Consider the following 26232-nt stretch of genomic DNA (forward strand, 5'->3'; position numbering starts at 1 on the left):
AAGCAGAAAGAAGACACGGTAAGTACAAAACCACTTGGATTTATCTGTCTTCCCTATGTTTCAGGTGTAACGGAACGAATTGCTAGGCACCTCAAGAAGAACGACATCGTAGTGCGGTACGGCACGGTCAGCAAAATTAGCCAAGGACAAACTAACTCCATTAAAAGGAGCGGGAGTCTATCGACTATCGTGTAGTTGTGGGAAGGTTTATATTGGCCAAACTGGACGCAACGTCGAGTGCCGCATCAAGGAGCATGAGAGGGATGTAAGGCTGAAGAAGATCCAGCAGTCGGCGGTTGCGGAACATTGCCATGCAGAGGGGCACCGAATAGACTTCGAACAAACAAAGGTGCTGGCTAGGGACAACAGATACTACCAAAGACTGACAAGAGAAGCCATAGAGATTCACCGACATAAAAATAACGTCAACAGAGAGGATGGCTGGGAGCTTAGCAGAACATGGAAGATGGTGGTGAACACGAAGACCTCTTCCCGCCTCACATCGGACGCGACGCAATTAGTTATTAATTAATTTGTAATTAGCGTTAACTGATTATTAATTAGTTTTTCCGACTTATATATAGTTACCGATTTTTTGATCTCGTCACTTCGAACCAGTTTCTGAAGAAGGTTGCAACATGGCATCCGAAACGTCAAACCTTTTATTAAAAGACGCACGGCAAAACCCGAAAGTTTCTAGTTTTAGTTCTAATCTTATATTCTTTTCATAATTTTTGTTTTAATGACGTCGTGGGTTTCTTTTTAACTATTTGACAGAAAGTTTATGATTGTAAAATTTTTATTGTGTTTCTCATTATATTTAATTGATCGTAATGTAATTATTTTTACGTAGATTCGACTGATGATGGGCTAAGCTCGAAACCGGTTCCGAATAAATTGATATTAAGCAAGTAAGAAGTTTTTTTTATATAGTTTAAATTTTAAATTTAAAACTTGCAACATAAATCCCAAACATACAGATGAAAGTGATCTCCTCTAGAACCGAATGTCAAGTAGAACAACTTATGGCAGGACCAGACAGAAGAACTGGGTGACCACTGCTATCTTTGCAGAATGATTCAACAAATGTTTTGTTTCAGACGTCAAACCATATGGTAGTTGAAAGGATTTAGATTAGAGCATCTATTGTCTTTTTTTTAAACTGCCTTGATTGGAAGATTGAAATTAGATCATTGAATCAGTAAGGATGAGGCAAATATATTGCAAAATAGTTGCATTGTCTAGAAATGAATGTTAGTACATATTCAAAATTTCTACAATTCTGCAATGGAGCAAAATGTTTTCTTTAAAAATACAAGGTGATTTATTAGCTCTATGACAAACTTTGGCAGATGAACGCTTTCAGGATCAATTGAAGATTATAGATAAACTGAATGCTGAAAATATGTCGCTGCGCAAACAAGTAGATAATTTGTCTGGTCGTGTTGGTGACCTGGAACAATACTCCCGAAGAAATAACTTAGAACTACAAGGCGTTCCGGAAAAAGATAATGAAGACCTTTTGATGGTGTTGAAAACCATGGGTGATTTTATTGGGGTTCCTGTGTCTTCAACGGATGTGGACGCAGCTCATCGTGTCCCGCACGGTCCTGGAAATCAAAATCAAAATCGTGGAACGAATCCTAAGAGTATTGTGGTCAGGTTTTGTAGTCGTCTCACCAGAGATAACTTTCTGGCTGCTGCAAAGCTAAAGAAGCGTTCTGGTCCTCCGGGTTCGCCACCTGGCCTGTCTATTGATGGTGTCTCTGTACGCTGTTTCATCAACGAACATCTGACGCCTGCGAATAAGTTTTTGTTAAGTAACGTAAGGAAGGCTGCCAGAGAGAAGGGCTACAAGTTTGTCTGGACGCGTGATTGTAGAGTTTACGTCCGTAAGAATGAAACTGCCCGCCCTATACTAATTAGGAAAGTCACCGATGTTGATAAACTTTAATTTTTCTGCTTTTTACTGTATATTTTTTTTTCTCGATGATATTATTAGTACAATGGCTTTATCTTTTTATTATCAGAACGTTCGGGGTCTTCGCACCAAACTGCAATCTTTGCATAATAACCTCTTGAATGCGGATTTTGATGTCGTGTGCCTCACTGAAACGTGGCTACATCCCGGTATTTATTCGTCTGAAGGGTTTCCTTCCTCCTTTAATGTTTTTAGATGCGATCGCCCAAACGTCGCCGACAACAGTTTGCGCGGTGGGGGAGTTCTTATTGGAGTTGCAGCGTATCTTCCTGCAATTCTTCAGGCCGCCTGGTTCACTGGTGTTGACGCTGTCGGTGTAACGTTGCGCTCGGGATGCACGACGATTCATATTTGTTGCGTTTATATTCCCCCTCACGATATTACTTCCCTAAATAATTTTTTAAATCAATTAACATTAATTATCGAAAGTAAACCTAATGATCGTTTTATAATTTGTGGAGACTTTAATTTGCCTGAATTAAACTGGTCACTTGACCTGGATTCCGGTTTCGCCACTGCTTTCGGATCCGTCAGCACCCGCTCCAGTGAATTTCTGGATGTTCTTTCCCTTTGCGGACTTAACCAACTAAATTATCATAAAAATTCTTATGTAAACACACTTGATCTTGTTATTACGAATTCTGCCGATGTACATCAATTATCTCTTTGTAGTGATCCATTGCTTCCTGAGGACAGTGCACACTCCACTCTAAAGTTTTCCTGCTCAATTTCATTTACTCGTTCATTATCTATACATCATGGTGATGCTTTTTGTTTTAGAAAAGCCCGGTTTCCTGAATTGAATGAGTACTTTAATGGAATTGACTGGGAATCACTGTTCAAATTTTTTATAACTATGTTAATACTGCTATTTGCGAATTTGTCCCTTTAAAACGCAAAGCTATGAAGGGTTTTCCCAGTTGGTTTTCATACAGTACCATTAAAGTAATTCGAGAGAAAAGGAGGGCGCACTGTAGATGGAAGCGTTTTAGAAACCGACTTGACTACCTTACTTTTTCAATTCTAAGGAGTCGTGCAAAGTATCTAATCCATCACAATTACATGGAGTATGTTAGAAGAGCTGAAAGTAATATGCAATCTGATCCAAAGGTGTTTTGGGCTTTTACTAAGTCTAAGAAGCGTGCGGATGTCATTCCTTCTACGATGTCATGGAATGGAACTGTTGTCGGCGATGGTGTCGGAGTATGCTCATTGTTTGCTGATTTCTTTTCTTCGGTTTTTGTGGATCCTGCTCCAATCCAGCAGAATGTAGATTGTATAGAAATGGATACCCTTCCTTTGAGTCAGATGCAGTTTGACAGAATTGAGGTTGAGGAGGCCCTGATGGGCATCAGGGTTACAGACAGTATAGGTACTGATGGTATTCCATCAATTTTAATCAAGGAATGTTCACACTCTCTGTCCCTTCCTTTAACCATTTTATTTAATGCTTCATTGATAATGGGTGTCTTTCCTTTATTGTGGAAGCGGGCTTTTGTTCTTCCCATTTTTAAATCTGGGGACCGTGGTGCTATATCCGATTACCGCCCCATATCTATTTTGCCAGCATTTGGTAAAGTGTTTGAGAAAGTAGTTCATGCACGTCTATTCTTTGCCCTTAAGTCTAAAATCAATTCTAGACAACATGGTTTTTTTGCTGGTCGCTCGGTGGAGAGTAACTTGCTTGAATATACCCAGTATATCTTATCTACTCTGGATGATTCTTGTCAGGTTGATTCAGTTTATACGGATTTTAGTAAAGCTTTCGACCGGGTGGATCACAACTTACTTCTGTTCAAACTAAAGAAGTTTGGTGTTCAGGGAAATCTTTTGCAATGGCTTGCTTCCTATCTGAAGGAGAGATGCCAGATTGTTTCGGTTAATGGTTTTTTCTCTAATCCTGTGTCGGTTCCTTCTGGTGTTCCGCAGGGTAGCCATCTGGGTCCTTTACTGTTTAATATTTATGTTAACGACATATTTGACGTCGTTAATTATGCCCAATGTTTAATGTATGCTGATGATTTAAAACTCTTTCTCCGTATCTCCTCACCTCTTGATTGTTCTAAGCTGCAATCTGACTTAAACAATCTACATGCTTTTTGCTTAAATAATCGCCTTTCATTAAACTTATCAAAGTGTAATGTTATTTCCTTCTCTAGGAAGGTGAACACAATCCACTACAATTATAGCGTCGCTGGTGAGAGGTTGCAACGTATCTCATTTATTAGAGATTTGGGTGTTACATTTGATTATAAATTATTATTTGATAAACATATCGATACTGTTGTCTCCAAAGCCTGGCGTATGTTAGGATTTATTATGAGATCAACGGTAGCTTTTTCAAACATTGCTGCAATTAGAAATCTTTATTTTGCCTATGTTTACAGCACACTTAACTTCTGCAGCGTCGTTTGGAATCCTCAGTATCTCTCGTATAAATCTAGAATTGAGCGTATTCAATCTAAATTCCTCAAACACCTTTGTTTTAAATTTTCCATTCAATACATTGATTACGAATCAACTTGCACTTCTTTTCGTATGTTAACCCTCAACCAGCGTCGCTTTTGTGGGGATACATTATATTTTTACAAACTTTTGAACAACAAGTGTGATTCTCCAATGCTTGTTGGTTCTATATGTGTTCACGTTCCTCCGAGATTACTTCGCTTTGATTTTCTATTTATGACACCTACTCCTAGAACCAATGCCTGTCAAAACTCTCCTTTATTGAGAATGGCAAGATCGGCGAATCGTGTTAACATAGATCTGTTTCAGCATTCGTTCTATGCATTTAAAAAACTGCTCTTTGCTGCAGTTGGTGTGTTGCCTCGAGCGTTCATTTGATATTTGATATATGATATATTTATATCACCTAAACTTTGTTTTATTTTTTTTCCTTTTGAATCACTTTTGTACCATTAATGTTAATTCATTATTATTAGTATTGTGAACTGTAATTCTATTTTATTTTTATACAATTGGTTGTTTGTGGTACAGTATTATTGGGTTCGACCTGTTTCTGTACCCACATGAAATAAATAAATAAATAAATAAATAAATAAATAAATAAATGAAAGGTGATGCGCTTCTAAGGAAAAAATGTTATATGAATATGAGTCCGATTCATTTTGGTTAAAGAGTTACAAGCTTTTGAAAATTTTACACAGTTTAATAGGCAAATGAAAATGTAACATAAAAAATAAGTTTAAAAATTACAAAAATTGTTCGAAATGTCCGCCTTCAGCTTGAATGCACGCCTCACATCGACGAAGTAAAGATTTGCAACAATCGCAACAATAATTATGAAACACAAATACAGAGTTGGCTGTGATAACAAAACTGAGTTCTTTATGTCAAACATTTCAATTTACTCTATTCCGTGTGTTTCAAAGTTTATAATTGTCAGAGTTTTGATCGAAAATGAAAATGCATGTATTTACGACTGAAGAATATGCAGACATTATTTTTGTATACGGGCTTTGTAACGGAAACGCTTGGCAAGCAGCAAGAGAATACCTTCGTAGGTTTCCAAATAGACATCAACCTGCCCATACAGTGTTTACTGCATCATTTCGCAGACTGAGAGAAACAGGTAACCATGATGTGAATGTACAAAATGAAGAACGTGTTATTGATTTAGTACTTGACGACCCTTCAATTAGTACTCGGCGTATAGCGAGCATGTTACAAATATCCCAAAGTTTTGTATGGCGTGTATTGAATCGAGAAATGTTACATCCGTTTCATCGCCAAAATGTTCAAGCATTACATCCTGAAGATACTGAGCAACGCTTAGCATTTTGCCACTGGATTATTCAGCAACATGCTCAAAATGATAACTTCATTTCCCAAGTTCTGTGGTCTGATGAAGCGTGTGTTACTAGGGACGGCATAAATAATTATCATAACGAACATGTGTGCAACACATGCAATTAGACCAGGAAGATTTCAGCAACGGTTAGTGTAAACGTTTGGGGTGGCATTTTTAACAATTCTTTGCTACCTGTATGGGTGATAAATGAACGCTTAAATGCAAATATGTACAGAAATTTCTTGGGACATAACCCTTTCGATTTTATCGACGACGTACCACTTAACATCGTTCAAAATATGTGGTATCAGCACGATGGTGCACCACCACATCGAGGAAGAGAAGTCATCGCTTGGTTACATTGCATTGGAAGTGTTGGAAGCATTGATTGGCAATGGAAGTCCAGTAGTCTGGCCACCACGATCCCCACTACTGGACAGAATTCAAGATGCAGCTAATAGTATACGGAATGATCCAAATATCATACGTCGTGTGATAGAATCTTTACTTCATCGATGTGAGGCGTGCATTCAAGCTGAAGGCGGACATTTCGAACAATTTTTGTAATTTTTAAACTTATTTTTTATGTTACATTTTCATTTGCCTATTAAACTGTGTAAAATTTTCAAAGGCTTGTAACTCTTTAACGAAAATGAATCGGACCCATATTCATATAACATTTTTTCCTTAGAATCGGATCACCTTTCATCTGCCAAAGTTTGTCATAGAGCTAATGAATCACCCTGTATAACACACTGCATTCAGAAGGATATTGTCATAAGTTTTGCATTAAGTATCTAAATAATTTGATAAATAAGTTAATATATTAATCAAGAAGATTATTAATGTAGTTTTAAATTACCAGTACGAGATAAAAACAAGCCATAATAAATCAAAACGACACTATCACGAAATATTATATAAAAACCAACATCTGTAAGGGGTGGTCGTAAATTTATTACGTTATCAACGTTAGCTGTCGATAAATCTTTTTTTCTTCCATTATTTTTAACTCCCCTCAATTGAAGATTATTCGGATTTATTTTTTTTTAAGTACCTATTTAAACAGAACTTTTCCTTCTCTTTTTAGCATCCTCGAATCGATTCAAGAAAATTGCACACGTCCCACAGTATCTTTCAGTTATTCCTATGGCGGAAAAGGCCAAGATTTTCATCGATATGCCAAGATAAATCGTTTTAAAATTTAAAAATTCCGATTTTCAAAGAATATTTTCGAGAAATATAATTCGAAATATCCACCGAAAAAGCATCGCTCTCCATCCATATTGATTCCTGATGCTATGCAAATAAAGCGGTTCGTGTTTAAATTGAAACGAAACGAACGTTTCTAGTTATTTACGCAAATAAAAGTACAAATGTGAAAATTCCCGGCGCTGTTTAGAGTTGATTATAATTTAATATTAAAACGGATATAAATTCCGATTAACTCATTTTAGTTTAACTTTTCCACGCAAAAACACGAGGAAATCACAAAGTTAAGTTATATCTAAAAAGTTCCCTTTTAATGGCCCAGAATGGTATTAAATTTTACTTCGTATTTGATTCAAAAAAAGTATTACTTACCAATGAGCTAGAAACTCAGGGCCTATTGAGTAAATATTAGATGTTCTATTCACGTTGGGTTCTGAAATATTGGCACTGTTGATGACAGAGGAATCCGTCAGGTTATCCATTTCACTTTTCTTTTATCATCCTCATATCCTTTTGATTGTTTTGTTTAAACACTGCAAGAAAAAATAACATTCAAATTGGAATTGTTACAGCTTTCGGTTACAACTTAGTTACAATAGAAGAAGATGCAAAAGTTTGAAAGAAATTAAGGCAATTATCGTTTCAATTAAACCTGTCCGTGACGAGTTTTCACGGAAGCCATCATCATCGATTCAATTCCATCGAATTCTATTTTATTTTATCTTTTTATTTTTCAATTCGACCTACTTGTTCATTCGTTAATTAATTTTTTTAACTCTTATGTCACAAACTATTCTATTAAATTTAACCATATTGTTAATTTTAATGAGAATCCAAGACTTATACAATTTTTTCCGAAAATAAACTGTTTGGATTAGCTAAATAGAGATTTCATTGTCCCTGAAATACCAGGAGAACATTGTCTATGTAAATTTTGTCATGATACAAGTGAAGTTTTTTCTCAGAGATACTTGATAAAGTTCAAGTCTGGGCTCTGTGGAGACCCGTCCATTGCGGTAACCCCATTACCAAGAGTAATGGTGGACTTTGCAACATGACAGGTTGCAATAATATGGGTCTACTCCGTAAAACTGCAATAATGTAGGAAGCATATTATTATTTAAAATTTTGCAGTCCAAAAATCCCAGTCCATACAAAGAGAAACATCTCCAGACCATAATCCTAGCTCGTCCAAACTTTACTTTTGGCACAATGCATTCGAGCAGGAACAGCAATGACCAAAAGAATACCATTAATAGCTGTATTTCTCACGAAGCCATCCAAGATCATAAATGTTATATTTTCATTATTGCAATGGAAGAAGATGAAACTTAAAGATGACCCTGATGGAGTAGGATCTAGGATAAGGTACAGTGGCCTTCCACAAAACAGCCCATTACTGTTTAACATGTATATTAATGGATTAAATAAAGAAATAATGGCAACTGGACGCATTGCAGTGTCGTATGCAGTTGACATTGTTATATTTACGTCGGACTGCACCATAGAGAGATGCGCTCAATCAGGCTTTGGAGATTGTTTTTACATTTTTGGAAAGGAGGGTTTTGGACGTATCAATTACAAAGACGAAGGCCATAATATTTAGCAGGAAGAGAAAATTAAACTACCCAAATATACGCATAGGAAGTGAAGTGATATCTAGGGCACAGAACTTTTGTAACAAAACGATTTCCCCCTCCACTCGTTCTCAAAAAATCTTGATTAAGAGAACAGTTAGAAAAAAATTATGTTTACAAAAATTGTTCCTGAAACAATTCTAAACAAACTTTGTCAACAATTTTTTTTGATTTAATCAATAATTAAGGAGATAACCCCAAAATAATAATTTTTCCGTTTTTATACATAATCACACTTAGATGCTTAATTAATAGAGATGTAAAAATTGTTTATTAAGATAATTCATTCAAAATCGAAATTGAAACAGATTTTATTTAAATCATTTTTTGATAAAAACAATAATTATCGAGATAATTAATTTTAATAACATACTATTCAGAGGGAAATTCAAATTTCAAGTTAGCAAAAAATTGTATTAACAAACACTGTTCCTGAAGTAATTCTAAAGAAATTTTATTAACAACATTTTTTGATTAAATCAACAATAAGGATATAACCTCAAAAATATTAATTTTTGTAGCATACTGTTCAGTGGGAAATTAAAATTACAAGTCAGAAAAAAAATATGTTAACAAAAATTGTTCCTGAAACAATTCTAAACAAACTTTGTCAAAATTTTTTTTTGATTTAATCAATAATTAAGGAAATAACCTCAAAATAATAATTTTAAAATTTTTATTCATAATTACACTTAGATGCTTAATAAATAGAGATGTAAAAATGTTTTATTAAGATAATTGATTCAAAATCGAAATTGAAATAAATTTTATTTAAAACATTTTTGGATAAAAACAATAATTATCGAGATAATTAATTTTGATAGCATACTATTCAGAGGGAAATTAAAATTTCAGTTAGCAAAAAATTGTATTAACAAACACTGTTCCTGAAGTAATTCTAAAGAAATTTTGTTAACAACATTTTTTGATTAAATCAACAATAAGGATATAACCTCAAAAATATTAATTTTTGTAGCATACTATTCAGTGGGAAATTAAAATTTCAAATTAGAAAAAAATTGTGTTAACAAAAATTGTTCCTGAAACAATTCTAAAGAAACTTTGTCAACATTTTTTTTTGATTTAATTAATAATTAAGGAGATAACCTCAAAATAATAATTTTGAAATTTTTATACATAATTACACTTAGATGCTTAATTAATAGAGATGTAAATTTTTTTTATTAAGATAATGGATTCAAAATCGAAATTGAAACAAATTTTATTTAAAACATTTTTTGATAAAAACAATAATTATCGAGATAATTAATTTTGATAGCATACTATTCAGAGGGAAATTAAAATTTCAAGTTAGCAAAAAATTGTATTAACAAACACTGTTCCTGAAGTAATTCTAAAGAAATTTTGTTTACAACATTTTTTGATTAAGTCAACAATAAGGATATAACCTTAAAAATATTAATTTTTGTAGCATACTGTTCAGTGGGAAATTAAAATTACAAATTAGAAAAAAAATATGTTAACAAAAACTGTTCCTGAAACAATTCTAAACAAACTTTATCAACATTTTTTGTTTATTTAATCAATAATTAAGGAGATAACCTCAAAATAATAATTTTTATATTTTTATACATAATTACACTTAGATGCTTAATTAATAGAGATGTAAAATTTTTTTATTAACATAATTGATTCAAAATCGAAATTAAAACAAATTTTATTTAAAACATTTTTTGATAAAAACAATAATTATCGAGATAATTAATTTTGATAGCATACTATTCAGAGGGAAATTAAAATTTCAAGTTTGCAAAAAATTGTATTAACAAACACTGTTCCTGAAGTAATTCTAAAAATATATTGTTAATAAAAATTTTTGAATTTGATTTTAGAATTTAATTTAGAACAACTTTTGTATGAAATTTTCTGCTGAGAACAAGTGGAGGGGGGGAATCGTATCGTTTTGTTACAAAAGTTCCGTGCCCTACTTATGACACAAAATATTCTATTAAACCTGACCATATTATTAATTTCAATGAGAATCCAAGACTTATACAATTTTTTCCGAAAATAAACTGTTTGGATTACCATTAAACGGAGTAATGATATCCTCTAGGCTAATAATGGGATGCCGCATGGAACTGGAACGCAATTTCGTCGTAATCCAATAAATTAAGAGGCATCTTGGTTACTCGGTTAACAATCACGCCAATACGCGACGAAACGAGATGATTATACAGTGTGGGGAAATAATATTTTCCTCTCACATTTTTATGTTAAAATCGGTTACAAAAAAAAAACTCTCCTATCCTATTCCAACTCTCACCTCTAAACAAAACTTGAGCAACTCTGCTTGTGTCTCATTGAAAGTCAAGTTATTCAAAAAAACGGTATCCCATAAAATAAAAGAAAGTTGTTTAGACAAAAATTTGGAATGGCTAAATAGAGATTTCATTATGCCCTGAAATACCAGGAGAACGTCGTCTATGTAAATTTTGTCAAGATGAATAATGGTTGATACAAGTGAAGTTTTTTCTCAGAGATATTCGATAAAGTTCAAGTCTGGGCTCTGTGGAGATCCGTCCATTGCGGTAACCTCATTATCACCGTACCAAGAGTAATGGTGGACTTTGCAACATGACAGGTTGCAATGATATGGGTCTACTCCGTAAAACTGCAATAACGTAGGAAGCATATTATTATTATTCAAAATTTTGCAGTCCAAAAATCCCAGTCCATACAAAGAGAAACATCTCCAAGACCATAATCAGAGCTCGTCCAAACTTTACTTTTGGCAGGTCCATGTAGGCAGCCCCCCAACATAATCAAAAATTGTACTAGTTTTAGTGTTTAGTACTATTAAATCGATGAATATTTCATATAATGACAAGAAGAACACGTCGCGCTTATATATTATTTTGCAATCTGGTTGGACCGACGCAATGTACAAGGGATTTTGGAAAGCCAAAAAAAAGGGCAAAAGTGGCTCCGAATGGATTATATTATTTAAAAGTATTCGGTCATTGCTCCGAATGTAATTCGAAATTTCAAGGATCCGCCTATAAAAAGCCTTCTGAATATGAAGATATATTGATTCGTTGCTTATTAAGTGGTGAATTTGATAATATTCGTCCAAACAAAGATGGGTTAAAGGTGAAAGACGTCGGGAGTTTACACAACGACTTTTAAATAACGAGTCTGCCCTCCGTATAAGAAATGCCAAAAGATTTTACCAACATTAAATGTCTTGCGTGGGGGTGAGGGTGCGGTGAATCCTAGGTAGGCTTGTCCTACTTGTTTTGCCGTACTCAGGGTTCTTGTCTTATGACCTGAATCAAGACCGACACTGCAGTTTTTACTGCTCCTTCACGAGGTGCCTCTGTACCATACCAAAAGTGTCGGATCTAGACTTGTCAGTTGATAAACAGGCCTCCCGCCCGGCTGTCGTCGCGTGGCTTAGGGCTTGCACGGGAGAACTGACTGATATAGTCGAAACCGTTATACCATGCATGCCTATTGTTTGTGGACCTGTTCCACGGGCAGGGCATGCGGGGGATCTTGGCTTAATTGCCTGGGTCAAGAGGAGACAACCTCATTAAACACCCCAAAGTGAATGTGGAACAGCTTATGCAGACCACTTTAGGCTGTCATCTGACGGTTTAGTCATCCGGGAAGTGATGGCTGCTAATAAGCGGACTCTGGAGACCTGCCGCCCTTCAGTTTCAATAGGCTTATCGGGGTATGGGAGCACTGCCTCGATGGACTACCCTTTCTGCCCTACTCGTGGGATTAGTATGGAGACGCCCAGTAATAGTAAAACCCTAGACGAGGGGGGGATAAACCTCGATCCTGAAAAGGAAACCAAAAAGATGGAGGATAGTCCTCCATCACAATCTAGGAGTAATCCTAGACAAAACCCTGTCATGGAATGGACATTTGCAGGGAGTTTTGCACAAAGCTAGACTATCCTTGTGGACTTGTCGCAGTCTTTGTGGAAAAAGTTGGGGTCTTACCCCTGAAAGACTGTACTGGTTCTATGTGACTGTGGTTAGACCTATGATCACATACGGAGCAGCAGCCTGGTATAGGAAAGTCCGACAGACTTCAGCTATCAGTAAACTTTCACGAATTCAACGAGTAGCTGGATTGGCAATTTCTGGTGCGATAGGCACAACTCCAACTCTAGCAATGGAGGTTCTGCTTGGCCTATCTCCTCTGCATTTGCATATAGAGAAAGTGGCTAGAACAACCATTTACAGATTTAAGCAATATGCTCAAAACTGTTCCGACATGTCCTACCAATGAGTTGCGGAAGACATTATAAGCACTGATACTGTGCTATCAATGCCGTCAGATTTGGCGGTATCACTATCAGTGATTAATGCTCGATACCAGATTGTACTGCCTGAGCGGCAGTCCTGGATCGAAAATGAAAATTCTCTGGTTCGGGCAGACATTTGCTTGTACACAGATGGATCAAAAACGCTTGAAGGGGTAGGAGCAGGAGTATACTGCCAGACACCTCGAATTAAGCAAGCCTACAGCCTGGGTACGTACTGTACTGTATTCCAGGCGGAAGTATTTGCTATTGACATGGGTGCTAAAATCCTTCTTGAAAGAGGGGTGAAGAACATGACAGTACGAATTTTCTCAGACAGTCAAGCCGCTCTCCAGGCGCTGCAAGCCGTGAAAACGGTGTCGGCTCTGGTTAATGATTGTAAGAGAACATTAAACACACTGAGTTGTGATAACAGAGTCTCTCTGATCTGGGTCCCGGGTCACTCTGGTGTTGCTGGCAATGAAGCGGCAGATAAGCTAGCACGAGATGGCAGCGCTGAAGCGTTTGTGGGACCGGAACCAGCAGTTGGTGTATCATTTGCGATGGCCAAATATAGGATTGGACTGTGGGCTGAAGAGAGACTTCGCCTACTGTGGACCAGTTCTCCTGGAATGAGACCCGGGAATATTTTAGGACTTGCCCGTAGTAGCATAAAAGTTCTAATGGGTGTTTTTACTGGGCACTGCCGATTAAAAGCACACCTCAACTTGTTGGGTTTAGCCGACGATGTTGAATGCCGACTATGTGCGGAGGAAGCAGAGACGGTTGAGTATGTTTTATGCCACTGCCCTGCCGTTAACCGTATCAGATTCTCGATTTTTGGGTCGCAGTTTATCTCCTCAAAAGATCTGAATGGACCTTTCGCCGAGCAAGGTATTAATGTTCGTTAAGAGCATTGGACTGCACGGTGAAATTTGATAATGATATCTATCGGGGTACAATAGATCCTTAGGGTCGCGGTGCAAGGTTGGTTGGTCCGCCTACCCGATATGTATTCTATCTAATGTAATGTAATGTAAATGTCTTGCGCATGGCAAAATATCTACAATGCAAATCCTTGCAATGCCATGATGATCCTATTATGTCTCTTTATTTGATGAAGTATGATGCTCCATACATAAAATATATTTGAGACGTAGGAACTTAGCGGAATGTTATATATGGTGTGATGTTGCACACTTTGTGAAGTTGCTGTCCCAAATACAAATACCTTGTTTAAAACAAGAGAAGAAAAGGGTGAAAGAATTTTATGTAAAGTCGCTTGCACTATTAATCAAGGTGAACAGCTTTTACTGAAGGGGTTATAAGCACAGGATTCATGCGAATTGGCCAAACAATACTTAAAAATGAAAATAAGTGGACAAAATGATACAGCGTCATTTGAAAGTGAAGATAATGATGATAGTGGAAGTAACATTATCCTAAAAGATAATGAATATTTAACAACCAACTACTTCTTTAAATGATATTGAAAACGACTGCAGAAATAGAATGACAGAAGGAGATCGCGATAATGCCTAATATTTAGAAGCAATTATTATGCCAATTAAAAAACTGATGATATATCTTCTATTCTGGTCAAGCATATATTATTTACATGCACCATTGTATGCGAAGTAGTGCGGCTGTTGAAGCAAATTTCAAACAAAACCTTGATGTCCTATATTTAGATAGTTTTGCAAAACTTGCATCAACAGAACATACTGACTTAAAATCAGCATTGAGGAACGAAACAAAGTTGAAATTTGGCGTAATGAAGCATTGTGTCCAAACAAGCGAGCGATACAATCATATTTAAATATTCAACCAGATTGGAAAGATAAAGATTTAAACGCAAGAACATCTGATGCAATTGGAAATTCTATAGATTTGCGTACAGTCAAAGTAAACAATTACCAAGCAATATTTGAAAACGCTTGCGGGTTTGACAGCTTGACCCAACTGATGTGTACAGCTCTGTTCAGATTTAATGCGAATCGTCCGCTGTTAGCTCCGACATGACGCTGGTACTGGAAGAAGACGGAGACATCTTTTGTTTCTATTCAATTCGATTTCTGAGACTAAAGGAAGTTACCCTTTTCCTTAACCCAGGTAAAACCGTCCCAGTGTGAAGTGGGCCGAAGAATGAATCACCGTTTTTTTAAATGTGTTAATTTTATTTTATTTTAAATCTTTTTTGATATTTTTAAGAACAACAAATACACGATTTTTTATATGTTCATCTAATAAATGATTTTAGAGTATTTCTATAAATAAAACGTCAGATAAAAATCTCAGTAATATAATTAATATAATATAAAACTTATAAATAAAGCTTTATGAAACTCTCCTTCAAACTTTAAATAGAATTATTCAATATCAAAATTAAGTGCATTCAAATTTGTCCGTTTTCTTAAATACAACATGCCTCGTGTTCCTGGTCAACGAGAGTCAGGATTGACTTGACTACTAGGCGAGCAACCTTGTATCCAGAAGGGATCATCACGATTCTCCAAGACAATTCACCCGTGCATTCTTCAAGAATTGTTCATGATTGGTTTGACGATCATAATGAGGTTAGGCGAATACCCTGGCCAGCGCGGTCACCTGATCTTAACCCAATCGAAAATCTATGGGCTTTAAATTCGATGTCCACCAGATTGCAATGTTGCATAGAGAATAATGGGTATTATACAAAATACTGATAATATTTGATGGTATAATGGACCTTATAGAATTCTCCCCAATTAGATTATTATAATATTTATTATATTTTATATGTATAATAATATATTGATGAATATTTCATATAATGACAAGAAGAACACATCGCGCTTATATATTATTTTGCAATCTGGTTGGACCGACGCAATGTACAAGGGATTTTGGAAAGCCAAAAAAAAAAGGGCAAAAGTGGCTCCGAATGGATTATATTATTTAAAAGTATTCGGTCATTGCTCCGAATGTAATTCGAAATTTCAAGGATCCACCTATAAAAAGCCTTCTGAACATGAAGATATATTGATTATTATATTTTATTCATATTTTTTGTTATATAGGAGTATTATATTTTATTATATTAAAATGGTTTGCGATATATTTCATATATAGTTTATATATAACTTACTATCAATATATAATTTTCATTTACTACAGGAATTGTGTAAAGTAAATGGATTGCTTATACTTATTTATTTTCTTAATTTTTTCATTTGTGATTCAGTCATCTTGGCCATAAATCACATCACTCCACTTGCCTGTTCGGAATTTTTACAACACTACAGAACAGGTAAAACCTGGATTGAATGCCGCGTGAACGTAGGTCGTTTCTAGTACAATTTTACGCCTCTACGAGCGGCTCTTTTCGCATTATATCTGAACAGAACTGTACCTCCTATGTTGATAGCGATACATTTAAAAATATTATAAACATGTTGGATACTTCATTTAGTTCATTGATAAGACCCATGTCTAAATCACCTGATTGAAATTAAAACGGACCTTATACCGACGGAATACAATTTCAACCAACCGTATAAGGTCATATTTAGTAGCAGGGATGATAGGGCCTCAACTAAAAAGAGGAGCCCTAGCCTGGTACACCGATGCTTCAAAGACAGTAAGATCTGGAGTAGGCATCAGTGGACCAAATAGCCACATCAAATTGCCCCTCAGCTCGGACTTAACAATTTTCCAAGCAGAAGTTCTTGCTATAAACTTCTGCACCGCTTTGAACCTACAGAAGGGACAAAAAGGTGCATCCATAAACATTTTCACAGACAGTCGGGCCGCCTTAAAGGCAATTCAGGCCTACACGTGTGGCTCCGCACTGATCAGAGAGTGCACCAACAACCTGAGAGAACTCGCTAGGGGCAATTATGTTACCCTATGGTGGGTTCCAGGTCACAGCAACATTGAGGGCAATGAGAAGGCCGACAAGCTGGCCAAAGAGGCAGCAAACATTGGACCCCAACCTGGATGTGGACTACAAAAAAGCCACCTAAAACAAATAATCAACAACTGGGAGGCTTCAAAGATAGCCTTACGCTGGAAAGAACTTTCAGGCAAAACAAAACCAAAGAGGTTTTATGCCTCAGCAAAGGGGATCTAAGAACACTCTCAGGCTACCTAACCGGCCATGTGCCCCTAAAATACCACCTCTTCCACATTGGACAAGCTGAGGATCAAACTTGTCGACTATGCAATGACGAGTCAGAAACTGCTGAACATATACTGTGCAATTGCGTCGCCAGAGGCACAACGTCTTCGGTAAAACTCCCCTGTTACCTACCGACATAAAGGTTCAAGACCTCAGGACAATACTAAGGTTCATTAAGGACCTACATTTGCCCTAAACCTTTGGAGGGCTAAAGTTACAATAGATCTTATAGGTCGCGGTAACGAGAGGGGCCGCCCTCCTCAGCCCGGCAGCAATAATAATAATAGTAATAATAATTCATTGATTATAGGTATTTATTTTACATTGATACCTTTAAATCGGTATAAATTAAAAAGTAAAAAAATAAGTTAAAAAATTCTTTTTATTTCTTTTGTGGATAGTTGTCATTTTGTATATTGTCACAAGCTTTTATTGTTTGTTATTTTGTGGTTATTATTTGAATTGGTTCCGTATTATAATGTCGAACTCCTTTCGCGTAGAACATTTGAATGTGAGATCGGTGGTGGCACACTTTGATGAACTTAGGGATTATTTGTTGCTTTCTAGATGTGATGTGCTTGGTATCTCGGAGACTTGGTTGAATGGAAGGATTGATGATCGACTACTACATGTGGACGGCTATAACTTCTATAGAGTTGATAGACAATCTAGAGGTGGTGGAGTTGGTTTTTTTATAAGAGATTGTTATTCCTATAAAATAATTCACGTTCAGCCGATACAGGGAGCTGAGCAGCTTTGGGTTGAGTTGGTCTTGGGAGGGATGCATATAGCTTTTGGTGTTTGTTATAGACCTCCAAATTGTGATCTGAAGCTATTTCTTGAAGGACTTGAAAGGTCACTTTCTGTTGTATATCCCTCAGTTGATGAGATGGTTGTTGTTGGAGATTTTAATGTTAACTTTTTGGTTGAGAGTCCATCCACTATATCTCTTAAGAGTACCCTTGAGGTGTTTGCCTTGCGTGAGGTTGTTGACGTGCCTTCTAGGATATCTAGCTCCTCCGTCTCTCTTATTGACCTGATCTTTGTATCTGGTGCCCTGATGGTTTCTGATTGTAATACGCTTGATCTTGGTTTCTCTGACCATCTGTTGATTTTTTGTGAACTGACAATTCAAAGAATTAGGGCTAGATCCAGGTTTGTTACTTTTCGCAATTTGCGTAATATTATCATGGACAATTTTAATAGAGACTTAGATATTATGAATTGGGAGGCTTTATATGTTCTCCCCTCTATTGATGAAAAGGTCGACTATTTTAATGAGGTTTTAATCTCTTTATTTGATGTTCATGCACCACTCATTACTGGAACTGTTAAGAAGGACTCTTTGCCGTGGTTTACTAGCAACATCAGGGAGATGATAGGACTTAGAGAGGCTGCCTTGAGGCGTTACAAGAGAACAGGAAATCCTGTACATTTTCAATACTACAAACAGCTGCGTAACTTTGTCACCGGTGCTATTCGTCGTGAAAAAAAAGCTTTTCTTGAACAGAACTGTGTGGTTGGGGGACCTCGTTCTATGTGGAGGACATTGAGAAAGTATAATGTTGTTAAGTCTAATATTACAGATTTACCTCCTCATCTGGCCGATCCGGACAATATTAATTTGTTTTTTTCTGAAGCTATTGGTGATGTTGTTGTTGAACCTGACGCTGATTTATTACATTTTTATGATAGATATAGATTAAATCCTGAAGGTACTACCTTTACTTTCAGTGACGTCTCTGTGGAATTTGTTGAGCGAATGTTACTTTCATTTAAGTCCACTAGTGTTGGTTCTGATGGAATTTCCCTGGATATGGTTAGGTTGTGCTGTCCTCGTATTTTGAATGTTCTTTGCCATATAATTAATTTCTGCTTGAAAGAGTCAGTTTACCCGAGTGCGTGGAAGTTTGGTTTGGTGACTCCTGTTCCTAAAGCCAATCCAGTTAAGGAGTTTAAAGATCTGAGGCCCATTACCATCCTCCCGGTTCTCTCCAAAGTGTTGGAGAGGATTATGGCGGAACAACTACAATCCTTTTTAAATTCTAATCATATTTTACCTCAGAAACAATCTGGCTTTAGGCGACAGTATAGCTGTGCCACGGCACTTCTTGATCTGACAGATGACGTTTTTAGAGCTCTGGATGGGGGAAGATCTACTGTACTTGTGCTTCTTGATTTCAGCAAGGCATTTGATATTTTGAATCATAACCTTTTGTTGGCTATTCTGAGGTTTATTGGTGTTTCTGATTGTGCTGTTTCCTTGTTTCGGAGCTATCTTTCTAACAGGATGCAATCGGTTAAGGTTAAATCCGTTTGTTCTGATCCTTCTACAATTGTAGCAGGTGTACCGCAAGGTTCTATTTTGGGTCCACTTTTATTTAGTATATTCACCAGCAATTTATTTTCAAAATTAACCTTATGTTCCTATCACTTATATGCGGATGATACACAGCTGTATTTCGACCTCATACCTGATGAGTTGCCTCATGCATGTGACAGAATTACTGAGGAATTGGGTCACTTATGTGTGGAGATACAAAGGCATGCTCTTGTGATCAATCCTGACAAGACCCAATGCATCTTATTTACTAAAAAGGGTAACTTATCTGTTAATAAAAATGACATTAACATTAGTATGCTAGGGGAGCAATTAAGAGTGGTGGACTCGGTCAAGAGTTTGGGTGTTGTCATTGATGATAGGCTTACTTTTGGTGATCACATTAGGTTGATATGTGGGCGCGCGTATGGGTCCCTTAGAAGCCTCTATTTTAGTAAAATGTTTTTGTCGATAAAGCTCAAACGCCTTCTCTGTGATGCTCTAGTTTTGTCTCACTTTAATTATTGTAACGTTGTATTTGGTCCATGTCTATCTTTTGAGAGTTTGAGAAGAATTCAGGTCGTGCAGAATTCGTGTCTTCGCTTTATTTATAAATTGAGGAGAGGTGATCACGTCTCACAAGCTCTTCAGAATTGTGGTTGGTTGAATATGCGACAGAGATTTGTTTTTCATTACTTGTCTTTTATTCATGGGATTATTATTTCTGGTAAACCTCCTTATCTTTCTCGCAAGATTACCTTCAGAACTGATGTACACAATTTGAATCTTAGGCATGGATTTTTTATTACAGTTCCGCTGCATAGATCGTCAAAATTTCAGTGCTCGTTTTCCTATCAGGTAGCTCGTTTTTGGAACGCGATTCCCGGTTCTGCGAGGTGTGCCCGCTCGGTTCAGTTGTTTAGATCTATTGTTTTGCGCGAGAGGGTGTTTGATCGGTTTTTGTGATAATTGATATAGTGTTGCTTTTGATTCTTTTGGTAATTTAATAATCCTAACTACTTGTTTTTATTTTTATTTTTATTATCTCATTTTCATTGATACTGCTCAGTTTTGATTTGATTTAACTTTTATTTTATTTTCTGCTGCTGTTCTCATTAGGTGCAAGTAAAATCAGTGGCATTGTTTTGCCTTTTCTGCCCTTGCACCCTTTGAGCTATAATTTAAGTTTAATATTATTGTACTTTTCCTTATTATTGTATTTTGTTTTTTCTAATTTGGCTCAATAAATTATTATTATTATTATTATTATATCGCATTTATGGTATATGACGTAGACATTTTTCCCAAAATGCGATTACTTTTATTACAGTTGTACATGTTTGAAAAGCTTAATAAAGTATCAAAATCCTGTATTATTTCTGTCCGCTACTGACAACATTACAACACAATAATATATTATTCAACAAGCGTATAATGGTGGCTGTTACCCACGAAGAAGAATGTAATCTGAGTGGATAACATCCATTATACGCAAGTTGAAGGAAAAAAAATAAACTTGATAGACATTTCAGACATAACCTCAATATAAGAAAGCTGTCATTTCTGTTAAATTTTATTTTTTGATTAGTAGGTCGTGTCAGAACTGTGGAATAATGGCTTCATTATTCAACACTTTGTCAGTCATGTCAAAAATCATATATATAACGAATAGATCATTCAATAGTTGTAGCTAAAGTATTTTAAATAACATAGATAAGGCCGTAAATAGTGCAGATTGTAATACATGTACATGTGGAAAGAGGAATAAGAATAGTTATATTGACAAAGAATATATTCTCTTTGAAGTATTCACTAGGATAGGATTAAGTTTAACCATCTTGCCACAAAGTGTTACTTGCAACGAGAAGACTTACATATTACGGGGTGCTATTGGATATTATGGTGACAATACTCCTGAAAGAAAACGAAACGCCCGACAGGGTGGCAAAAGTACGACGACTTGTCTACAAAAGTCACCTAGTGCAGGGATATGGAAGCTATAAATTGCCAATGTTTTCTTATGCCATATAAACTATTAAAATCAAACCTAATAGTAGCTATACCTCAAGAAAGCTGCAAATGATTATTCGTACTTCACAAAATAGTCTTTTCTTTATTATAAAAAATTTACGGTGATATAAAACTTTTTTTGTACAAAACTAGTACAATACTATAACGCACAGAAAATGGCAAGTTTGAATGTTAAACCGCCAGAATGTAATTTCATGCCAGCCCCCGCCTTATAAAAGGGGTTGTTTCTCGGAAACCGTTGAGGTACAAAACTTTTTTTCACCGATATATTAAGGTACAAAACTAGTACAATATTTTAGTGTACAGGGTGTCCCAATTTCGATGTCCGCATAGGCTATCTCCGAAACTAAAAGAGATAGAAAAAAGGTAGCTTACATGTCATGATCTCGTTTTTCGAGAAAATGCTAATTCCGAAAACTCCGAACGGCTATCGTCTTTTGTTTTCGCCCTATCGGCAAAAACTGAAAATTTTGCGAAAACGACAATCGCGAATATCTCACTTATTATCAAAGATGGAGTATTATAAATAAAACATTATATGGGCAACTTTTTACGAAGAATTCAGTGGCGTAGATAGAATTTTTTTCCCATCTTTTATTTTCGAGATTTTAGACATAACTTTATTTTTTTAAGTGAAAACCATAGTTGGCTATGACTTAAAATAATTTGTTATTTTCTTCTGATAACAAATATATATAGTTTGTGGGGTATATTTCTTATAGTTATTGAATAATTAACAAAAATTCATTTTGTTCCATCTAAATCTAATGTATGTATTTAAAAGTTAATGTTGCTATGGTGATAACCATAGCAACATTTTGTACTTTTGTTACATGTACAGGGTACATGTATGAAAAGCTTAATAAAGTATCAAAATCCTGTATTATTTCTGTCCGCTATTGACAACGTTATAACACAAAGTATTTTAAATAACATAGATAAGGCCGTAAATAGTTCAGATTGTAATACATGTACAGGGTGTCCCGTTAAGCGTACGGAGCGGCTGTATCTCTAGAACGGTAAGGCCTAGAGGTTTGGGAAAAAAATACTTATAAGCAAAGTGGGCAAGAGAAATAGCTGGAAATTATTTTGAAGTTCGTAATTCGACCGCTAGGGGGCGTAATTGATATAGAGAAACATAAAATTCCCGCTATCTCAGAAAATTAGACGATGAGCTATAACGTTGACAACATCATTTAGTAGCTTGCATAATACCGCATCGCTTTTGTTTTGCGATACTTCTCATATCTGTCATAATAAGGGAGGGGGAGGCCAAAGCGTTTTCAAATGTTTACATTTTAATATCTCCTGGACCATTCAACCGATTTGAATATTTTTGGTCTTGTTTGAAAGAGCATTTCATGCTCTTTTAAAAGATATTTTCAGTAAGACTGCTTGGTTTAAAACAAATAAGCTAGAGGGCGTTATCTGCAGCGGTTACATATTTTTGTGATTTTTGAAAAAAGTTAAATGGAACGTACCATTTACTTCACAGACCATTAATCACCATAAAATTTGCTAAATATTAGTGAAAACCGCATCTCGATATCTCCATCCATTATCGAATTATAAAAGAAAATATTAAAAATTCGAATATCTTAATCGGATCAAGTTAATCATCAAAACTACTTTTGAAGCGTGTTGAAAAGCCAACGGATCAATGAAACATCAACAATGATAATAAAACAAAATAAACTAAAACACTTAGAATAACTTAAATTTTTGGCAAAAATAACTCACTAATGAGCGAAATGCCTTCCATAAACCTCGATGCATTTATTTAATCTAGTTTCGACGAAAAAAAAGCGCTGCTTAAGTCTCTTCCCTGGACACGTTTTTACTGGTATTTAGTGTTTTGTCATATTTTCCCTGGTTATTGGTTTTTCTTGAAAAGTCAGATCGTTTAGTCTACCCAATAGATAAAGGGGTGAAAGTAATGTGGGTTTTGCTCGAACAAAGAATGCATATTATGCAAGTTTACATCAGCTTGTGGACAGATGCTTCATGCATCCATAGCATTTGTGATAAAAGGTTTGGATTTGCCCAAATCATATTTAAAAGTCAATGGTAATAGTTCAGTCTGTTGTCATAATCGGTATCTGTTAAGGCCTGATGTAAAACAACGTGGTGGAGATATTATTCTCTTGAGAACTCTTGTAGATAATTGTTTTCGGAGTTCCCAGATTATGTGGGATCACATTGCGCACCAATATGATTTACGAATTCATAGAGATGTCTGAATGGGCTACACGTTGCCAGTTTTCCGTAATCGCTAAGTCAATCTTAAAAACACTTCTAGAGAAAAATGTCTTTCTTTGTCGTAATTGCATTGCACATTTTTGCCATGCAGTTGCATCGTATTCTAAACATTGAAAATAAATCATCATACGCTTCTGCGTTAGTAAATGACATGTTTACAGTTACCATGGTTATGTGATTTGTTTTTCTCGATGAGGTAACTGGATCCGATTGATGGCACTCGAGTTTTTAACATTTTCTTCTATAACTCGAGAACGGGTGACGATATCGAGATGCGGTTTTCACTAAAATTTAGCAAATTTTAAGGTGACTAAGGGTCTGTGAAGTAAATAGTATCGTTCCATTTAACTTTTCTTCAAAAATCACAAAAATATGTAATCGCTGCAGATAACGTCCTCTTGCTCATTTGTTTTAAAGCAGACGGTCTTACTGAAAATATCTTTAAAAAGAGCATAAAATGCTCTTTCAAACAACACCGAAAATATTCAAATCGGTTGAATGGTCTAGGAGATATTAAAATGTAAACATATGAAAACGCATTGGTCTCCCCCTCCCTTATTATGACAGATATGAGAAATATCGCAAAACAAAAGCGATGCGGTATTATCCAAGCTATTAAATGATCTTGTCAAAGTTATAGCTCATCGTCTAAGTTTCTGAGATAGCGGGACCTTTATGTTTCTCAATGGCAGTTACGCCCCCTAGCGGTCGAATTACGAACTTCAAAATAATTTCCAGCTATTTCTCTTGGTCACTTTGCTTATAAGGATTTTTTTCCCAAACCTCTAGGCCTTACCGTTCTAGAGATACAGCCGCTCCGTACGCTTAACGGGACACCCTGTACATGTGGAAAGAGAAATAAGAATAGTTATATTGACAAAGTATATATTCTCTTTGAAGTATTCACTGAAGTGTTGTAGTAGTAGTATTAGTATTCACGAAAGTGTTACTTGCAACGAGAAGACTTACATATTACGGGGTGCTATTGGATATTATGGTGACAATACTCCTGAAAGTGTAGGCCATTTTGTTTGTTTTTCGAAACGCCCGACAGGGTGGCAAAAGTACGACGACTTGTCTACAAAAGTCACCTAATGCAGGGATATGGAAGCTATAAGTTGCCAATGTTTTTTTATGCCATATAAACTGTTAAAATCATACCTAATATACCTCAAGAAAGCTGCAAATGATTATTCGTATTTCACAAAATAGTCTTTCTTTATTATAAAAAATTTACGGTGATATAAAACTTTTTTGTGCAAAACTAGTACAATACTATAACGCACAGAAAATGGCAAGTTTGAATGTTAAACCGCCAGAATGTAATTTCATGCCAGCCCCCGCCTTATAAAAGGGGTTGTTTCTCGGAAACCGTTGAGGTACAAAACTTTTTTTCGCCGATATATTAAGGTACAAAACTAGTACAATATTTGAGTGTACTAAAAGGTTAGTTTTTGTCAAAAAATGTCGGGGGCTGACTTTTCCACAAAAAAAGTTATACAGTATGTTCACGGAAAAGGTGTTAAATAGGAAAAACTTTCATTTATAATTTTATCGAAAAAGGTTAACCTTGATAAAAATTTTGCTAGTTCATAGAGTAAGATTGGGATAGAAACATTTAACATATTTTATACGCGGTGTTCAGAAAATTGATAAAACTGTTATGCAATGTTATTCAGGAACATTTCTGAGACTACTTGCCATGGGTCATTGTTGCGAATATCTAAAAAAAGAAGAGATACGATGAAAATGATGGGATACACTTCGTTGGTATTACATTCAGTGGAGAAACACCCAAAATTATCATTAAAAAGAAAAACCGAAAATCTCCAATTTGTTCGCAAATTCAGAAGATATTAAAATACAACCAGATACATCCATACAAGCCAGTTTTTAATTATGTTTTGGAAGTCGGCGATGAAGCAAAACGTTTGGATTTTTGTTTGTGGCTTGGCAGAAAATAATGTTTTTTGATGAATCAACTTTTTCGACCAATGGTGGCACAATGGACCTACTTTTGGCACAAGGCATTCGAGCAGGAAGATTCTCACAAGATCCAGATTCTGCCATCGGAACGGTAGAAAGTGAACCTGTTTCCAAAAAATAACTTTAAAATGTGATGTTGAAATGATAAATAGATCTACTTAGGCCCACTTTTACCATCCTTCTAATAAACTATCTAGAGGATAGTTGCCATGGTTACGGCGATTTTATGCGCTATCATTGGCTAAGAGCTGGATTTATCTATCGGATAAATTTATCAAGAGGTGGTAAAAGTGGGGCTTAGGCTCGTTACTACCATCTTCTGGTTAAGCTATCTATGGGATTATTACGGCTATTTCACGCGCTCTGATTGGCTAGTAGATGGGTTTATCTATAAGATAAATTTAACTAAAAGATGGTAGTAATGGACCTTAGTAAGTTGAATGAAAATTTGAAAAACATGGAAATTAAACATCACGTTCATCATAAAATGATACAATGGGAGTAAGCAAAGCAAAACAACGTGTAGCGAATCGAATTCGCCATACAATGAGAACCTC

General features: G+C 35.8%; 1 protein-coding gene across 4 annotated transcripts in view; it reads right to left on the reverse strand.

Moving 5' to 3' along the window:
- Nucleotides 1-26232, reverse strand: part of LOC111417059 (muscarinic acetylcholine receptor) — a 126634-nt gene that overhangs the window by 67325 nt on the left and 33077 nt on the right. For all 4 annotated transcript variants that reach the window (XM_071199239.1, XM_071199241.1, XM_071199240.1 and 1 more), the window contains exon 2: nucleotides 7377-7537. In XM_071199239.1, coding sequence (XP_071055340.1) covers nucleotides 7377-7486 — 110 coding nt within the window. In that variant the 5' untranslated portion in view covers nucleotides 7487-7537. The remainder of the gene's footprint in view (nucleotides 1-7376; nucleotides 7538-26232) is intronic.

The sequence above is a fragment of the Onthophagus taurus genome, chromosome 10 (assembly GCF_036711975.1).
Source record: "Onthophagus taurus isolate NC chromosome 10, IU_Otau_3.0, whole genome shotgun sequence".
Taxonomy (NCBI): Eukaryota; Metazoa; Arthropoda; class Insecta; order Coleoptera; family Scarabaeidae; genus Onthophagus; species Onthophagus taurus.